The sequence below is a fragment of the Phalangium opilio genome, unplaced genomic scaffold (assembly GCF_054372755.1).
Source record: "Phalangium opilio isolate 3A_F unplaced genomic scaffold, DU_Popi_V2 ptg000094l_1, whole genome shotgun sequence".
In the NCBI taxonomy this organism is placed as follows: Eukaryota; Metazoa; Arthropoda; class Arachnida; order Opiliones; family Phalangiidae; genus Phalangium; species Phalangium opilio.
This window is the reverse complement of record NW_028324199.1, coordinates 6,711,994-6,719,040: the sequence shown is the minus strand read 5'-3', so window position 1 is coordinate 6,719,040 and position 7,047 is coordinate 6,711,994. Positions and strand designations below refer to the sequence as shown.

General features: G+C 33.2%; 1 protein-coding gene across 1 annotated transcript; it reads left to right on the top strand.

Moving 5' to 3' along the window:
• Window positions 1–1,684: 1,684 nt before the first annotated feature.
• Window positions 1,685–5,213, top strand: LOC149640006 (uncharacterized). Its single transcript, XM_089850855.1, has 6 exons — window positions 1,685–1,898; window positions 2,785–2,873; window positions 3,269–3,404; window positions 3,569–3,672; window positions 4,749–4,968; window positions 5,040–5,213. Exons 1-6 carry the CDS (start codon window positions 1,685–1,687, stop codon window positions 5,195–5,197), a joined length of 921 nt encoding a protein of 306 aa, XP_089706981.1. The 3' UTR covers window positions 5,198–5,213.
• The last annotated feature ends 1,834 nt before the right edge of the window (window positions 5,214–7,047 follow it).

Below are 7,047 nucleotides of genomic sequence, written 5' to 3'. Positions count from 1 at the left end.
ATCATGCAGCACGTCATTATTCTATTTCAATTCTATGGGGGATTGCAATAAAACATACCAAATCATCTGTAAATTTCTCCTCATAATATTGAGTTTCCTCATAGTTAACCGCTTCTTCATCAGAAGAACACGATGATGATTCGGAAGCACAGCAATGAGGTGTAATCTCGGGGGTTCTAAATAAAAATTATGCATGCTAAATGCTAAGATTTCTAATTGCTTGAGCGTTAAGTAAATAAGGTTACTTGAAATATTTTATTCCAAATAAGCTTACTTATGATATAAATTGATAAGAAAGAGTTTTAAAACCTTTTTTCTTCGTCCGATGATGGTAAATTTTCATATTCAGAAATATTTGTTATAGTTTCTTCCAATTCACACCCAGAAGATTCGGATGAAGTCCTGACACAATTAGTGCTTCTGTCATTGATATTTCTAGTATTTTCTTTAATTTTTTTCCTACGTCGCGCAAGGGTTCTTTTGGGAATCGAGGCGTTTTCGGACCAGATATATGCCTTATAATTTCTCTTTGACATAATTAGAAAATCCCTGATTTAAAAATATTGAACTCGACTACTAATAAAAACGTTTTTGAAATGAAAAGACAGGAGTAGGTTATATTGGAACTTTACCGAGTGGATTGGTTGGTGTCAACATAATACTTCTACATATACTACCCTAGAATGCACTAGAAACATCTGTGTGACAGGTGAATTGGTGAAGAGATAAGGTTTGTGGAACCGAACTCTCTATCTGACATTATAAAATCAAAAGCGCCAGTGCCTAAGAAAAAGTCCGAAGTCAAGGTGTTCCGAGGGCTGGGATAGTCGCCAAGTGTCGGGTTTTAGAAAATTATTTGAATGAATGAATGAATTCTATTGAAATGTCCTTCCCCTTGAAAATGGAGCAATGAACTCAAGTACTTAGCGACTTCTAACCCCAGGGCAAATCGGTTAAGATCTTTGACTGTCCATTTTATCCCCTAGCCCTTTGTAAAGAAAGTGGGAGTCCCGGCCCTGCCCCCTACTACTAATAAAAACGTTTTTGAAATGAAAAGACAGGAGTAGGTTATATTGGAACTTTACCGAGTGGATTGGTTGGTGTCAACATAATACTTCTACATATACTACACTAGAATGCACTAGAAACATCTGTGTGACAGGTGAATTGGTGAAGAGATAAGGTTTGTGGAACTGAACTCTCTATCTGACATTATAAAATCAAAAGCGCGAGTGCCTAAGAAAAAGTCCGAAGTCAAGGTGTTCCGAGGGCTGGGACAATCGCCAAGTGTCGGGTTTTAGAAAATTATTTGAATGAATGAATGAATTCTATTGAAATGTCCTTCCCCTTGAAAATGGAGCAATGAACTCAAGTACAAGCGACTTCTAACCCCAGGGCAAATCGGTTAAGATCCTTGACTGTCCATTTTATCCCCTAGCCCTTTGTAAAGAAAGTGGGAGTCCCGGCCCTGCCCCCTTTTTCTCCAAAAACACGGAATGAAAAGAATAAACCGTCCCACAGATTCCTTCATTCCTAAGGTAAAATTTTCCAAAAATTAAGGGAGCCATATAGAAAAAGTTCAAGCGGACCAGCGGCAGTGATAAGCGTGAATTAGGGTTAGGGCAAATCGTGAAATATATTTTTAGGTTTAATTTTCGTGCGGTAAAGTAAGAGAAAGTTAAAAATGCCTAAACCAACTGCCAGTGGGCTACATGTGCTCGTTAAGTGGATTACACAAGAGAATTGCTGGGACCATTACTCGGTCAGGCAATTAAAGGATGTGGACGTAGCCACTCGAATTGCAGTGGCTACCGTTTATACGGAATTTATTGATATGGAAGTTGATGTCTATTGGGAAGAAGGCAAGGAATCATCACCAGGAAAAATAGTCAGTATTGGTGAGTTAAAGTTTCTAATAGTTCTAAAATAGAAACCAATATTAATTTGTTTGATAAGTTTAAGAAATTTCCCAAGTAATATATTTCTAATTTTTCCGATCACATCTTTCGAACAATTTAAATTAAATGCATTAAACTTTAAAATTCGTGGGGCTTGCTCTAAAATAATATATAGTCTACACTTGGAGGATTCGTACCATCATAAGTACAATAATTAAACATAAGTTTGCCAAAAAGCTCAATGGATGTCAAGAACCTATTTTCACTAGTTATTACTAGTTAAGAGGCTAAAGCGTCGACATGATAATGCTATAGTGGCTTTCACCAAACCTCGAAATTTTTGATTGGCAATGCTGCCAGCCAACATACTAAACACGGTTTTAACCTTAACGGAAACGGAACTCGTGGAGGGACACAATCCTCGCGTTCCTGCTAGGGGGCGCCTTCCGCGCTTATGAGTATAAGCAGATGACGTGAAATTCAGTTGTTGTCGGATCTAGCTTAATTGGCAAACTTATGTTTAATTATTGTACTTATGGTACCATACACACAAGGAGGCGAGGCACGGTTACCTGGAGTACAAAATAGCTGGGATTCTTGTACGCAATGTAGCTTTGCCTCCTTGTGTAAATTGTATGAAATGCTCTTCATGTGAAATTTACCTATAGACCAATTTGGAAATTCCATAGGATAAGCCAACACTCGAGGGGTAAACTCGTCATTCCAAGAAGCACCGCTAAAAGCAGTGCGAGCTCGGGACCCCATCTAGCGGTGCTTCGTGGCATGGAGCAGTTTACCCCGATGGCGGCCTCGCCCCTACGTGTTGTTTTTTCTGTATGTAATTTCCGAATTGGTCTATAGGAACGAAAATTTGTACCATTTTTAGGTACTTCCGATGAAATGGAAAAAAGGCTTAAGAGAGAAGTCAATAAAATCGCAAAAAAGCGCACAGACAGAAGTGAAGCTACGATTCAGGTACCTGTACTACATAGTTTCCACTAAAGGAGGTTTATACCGTTCTCCCAGTGTTGCCAGGCCATTTCTGAGTCAAATTATGGCAGAGATTAGGGCTATAGAGTAATGTCAGTTCTACGTATGCAAACGTCATACCCTTCTATCTCTTAGCTCAGTGTCATTCCCCCTTACAGGCGCGTACAGTATCCCCTCTTACAAAAGCGCGCCTAGAGGGAGGGATACACCGTCTACGCCCTCTCTACCGACACTACTCTATAGCAGTGCAGTTTCACTCAATACTAGACCTACTTGACTCACAGAGAACCTGCATGACAACAGTGCACTGAAGCTTATAGTTAAGCTTAATGTTATACATATTGACTTAAAAATGATAGTTATAAACAATATCCTTATAGCAAAATCAGAGCATCTTGTCTAATGTGGATGAAGGTAAAAATAACCGAGAAGAAGTGCTAATCGCCAAAAATGAAAAACTAAAAGAAAAAATGAAACGTTTGTCTGAGGAAAACGATAACCTGAGGAAATTAGCAGGTATGTAGAGTTGGCTATTTTAAAGGTTTATAGTTTAAAATTATTAAAATATTAAGTATAGAGATATGTTCCATTAAACCAATAGGTCTGTAGTTAGTGGTTATTGTGATTGTTTTAGTTTGTAAATAAAAATTTTACTTAAAAACATTTTTCTTATAAAACAGAAGTAGATCAATGGATCAAGCGATTAAAGAAGTCTCATAAAAAACTTGAAAAAGTTATTAACGATAATGGATTTGCTTCCAGTGCCCAACCAGAAATGGATATGGTAAAACATAACTTTTCTGTTTACTTGGAAATTAGACTTTACTAATAACCTTATAAAATTATGTTATAATTTAAATTATAAAGTTGTCAAGTTGATTTTGTAATTTGAATTATAAAATTAGTTTAGTCATTTTGATTATCAAATTGATTTTGTAATTTAAATTATAAAATTAGTTTAGTCATTTTGTTATCAAATTGACTTTGTAATCTAAATTATAAAATTAGTTTAGTCATTTTGATTATCAAATTAACTTTATAGTTTAAATTATAAAATTAGTTTAGTCATTTTGATTATCAAATTGATTTTGTAATTTAAATTATAAAATTAGTTTAGTCATTTTGATTATCAAATTGACTTTGTAATTTAAATTATAAAATTAGTTTAGTCATTTTGATTATCAAATTGACTTTGTAATCTTAATTATAAAATTAGTTTAGTCATTTTGATTATCAAATTAACTTTATAGTTTAAATTATAAAATTAGTTTAGTCATTTTGATTATCAAATTGACTTTGTAATTTAAATTATAAAATTAGTTTAGTCATTTTGATTATCAAATTGACTTTATAGTTTAAATTATAAAATTAGTTTAGTCATTTTGATTATCAAATTGACTTTGTAATCTAAATTATAAAATTAGTTTAGTCATTTTGATTATCAAATTAACTTTATAGTTTAAATTATAAAATTAGTTTAGTCATTTTGATTATCAAATTGATTTTGTAATTTAAATTATAAAATTAGTTTAGTCATTTTGATTATCAAATTGACTTTGTAATTTAAATTATAAAATTAGTTTAGTCATTTTGATTATCAAATTGACTTTGTAATCTTAATTATAAAATTAGTTTAGTCATTTTGATTATCAAATTAACTTTATAGTTTAAATTATAAAATTAGTTTAGTCATTTTGATTATCAAATTGACTTTGTAATTTAAATTATAAAATTAGTTTAGTCATTTTGATTATCAAATTGACTTTATAGTTTAAATTATTATATTGATGTTGTAATTTAAATTGATTAGTAATTTAAGTTTTGGATGATTTACATTTTACCCTGTCTTAATAATTTTAGGTTGATCTCGGAAATGAAGTTCAGATTAAACGGTGCTTGTTAATAAATGCGGAACATGCAGCTGGGGGTAGTCCATGCCAATTTGCTAGGTCACTTTTTCTTGGATTGTTTTCAGCTAATGATCTAGCTGAGTGTTCAATAAGTGGAAAACAATCTAACGCGTTTAAGCATATTCCGGCACGGAAGCAGTTAGACCCAGCAAAAATAAACTCGATTATAAGTAAGTTAAGCACGCTAACTTAAATCACACTATATTGTATTGTATTAATTTTAAATCAAACATGTGTAAAGCATTTACATGTGAGAAATACAACTGCGCCCGAAATCTTATCAAGCGCTCACTACAAGACAAGATCAAGGAAGTACGAAACAAAAAGGAAAAAAACACATCTCAAATTGTACCAACTGGCGATTTGAACGTAACCAACTCCGAAAATAACGGCATTTAACATATAACACATTTTAAATTCGTTGAAATAAAGGAAAATTAAATAATAACACTGGAGGTAATTATTTTTCGCAGGGAAACAAAACTGAAGATAATTCTAAGATTGAGGGTCCAGCCACTCTGCGTAATCAGTATAGGCGCTGTAATAAAGGAATTGATAACGCGTAATCTTTTAAACCCTTAACCTTAACAGTGCTAAAATGATTTCGCGTAATAAGCAGTTCGTGTACAGAGAACCCAAGAGTGATTAGGCCCTCGACTAAGAGAAGTCAAGTGAATTTTCAAAGGTGGATCCCATAATAGCATACAATTATTATTAATTGTTTTTGGGATATAATTAATAAGTTAAAGGAATTATCCAGGGAATATTTTAAAGAAATTGGAGGGAAATCTCTTGGGAATATTTTCAAGAAATTGAAGGGAAATCTCTTGGGAATATTTTCAAGAAATTTAAGGGAAATCTCTTGGGAATATTTTCAAGAAATTGGAGGGAAATCTCTTGGGAATATTTTCAAGAAATTGGAGGGAAATCTCTTGGGAGTATTATTTAGAAACTCTTGAGGATTTTATTTAGGAAGTGGATGGAACTCTTGAGAATATTTTTTAGAAATGAGAGGGAATTATCTTGGGAATATGTTTTAGAAATTTGATGGAATTATCTTGGGAATATGTTTTAGAAATTTGATGGAATTATCTTGGGAATATTTTAAAGAGATTGGAGGGAATTACTTAGGCATATCTTTAGAACACAGACGGATAAATCTTGGGAATCCAAGGGAAAAGCAATATAACTTCTCAAGAAGGGCTCTGGGAACTCTTTAGAATATCTTTAAGAAAACATTTATGATTTCCAAAGAATATTCATGGGAATCGAAGATAATATTTTCTGACTTTTTTTGGGAAACACTTTAGAATATTTAGCTTAAGAGGTCTTCAGAAAAATCCCTAAAGAACTCCCAAGTAGTTTTTCTTAAGTATACCAAAGAAAAAAATTTGGAAAAAAGTGCCAAATATATAAAGGATTCCCAAGAATTATTCCTTAGCTAATCTTTAAAATTTTCTCAACACATATTCTGAAGGATTCTTTAGAACTATTTTGAAAGGGTATTGTCACGTGACTTTGCTCTAGGGTATGATTGGGTTCTAATCACGCCAACATGACGTTCTTTAAGATGACTTATCACGATGTTCTGTCATATAGAGTCAACATGGCGTTAAAAATCCCAACCCATGACAAGGTTTAGCGATACGTTCAATTTTCAACTTCAATATCTTAGTTAATATGTCCTCGTATTTACACTTAATTTGCATTCTAAAACATTGTAGGTTGCGGAATTCATGGTTTCTCCTGTCCTCGTGAGGAATCAGGTACACTGTCGTGTCTGAAAACTGCACTATCTTTTTACCGTCTACTTTCATACTTCCCGCCTACTTCGTTAATAATATGACATCTAGTTTTAAGCCTAACTTCCTGAACACGTGACATGGGTTTTAACCGCCATAATTCAAAAGTGGATCCCTTATCATTGATGTCATGCATTTAATAATAATAATAATAATCTAAGCTTGGTCCTTCGAAAAATAAGATAAGATAAGCCAACGGGAATAGATAACCCTATCTCGAGTGTTCGATATGAAATTAGAGGTACTATCCCATAGAACCGAATTCCCAATGGACCGAATTCCAATTTGACCGAAAACTGCCAAATTAGAAAAGAAAGAAGCGGAATGGCGGTTTTCGAATATTAAAATCGAAGTAGTGTTATTTATTCTCTTTAAAAAAATTGTTTGAAATTTTTGCGTTGTAATTTCACAATATTTTTATAAAATTAATTTCTGTTGTTCTGCTAT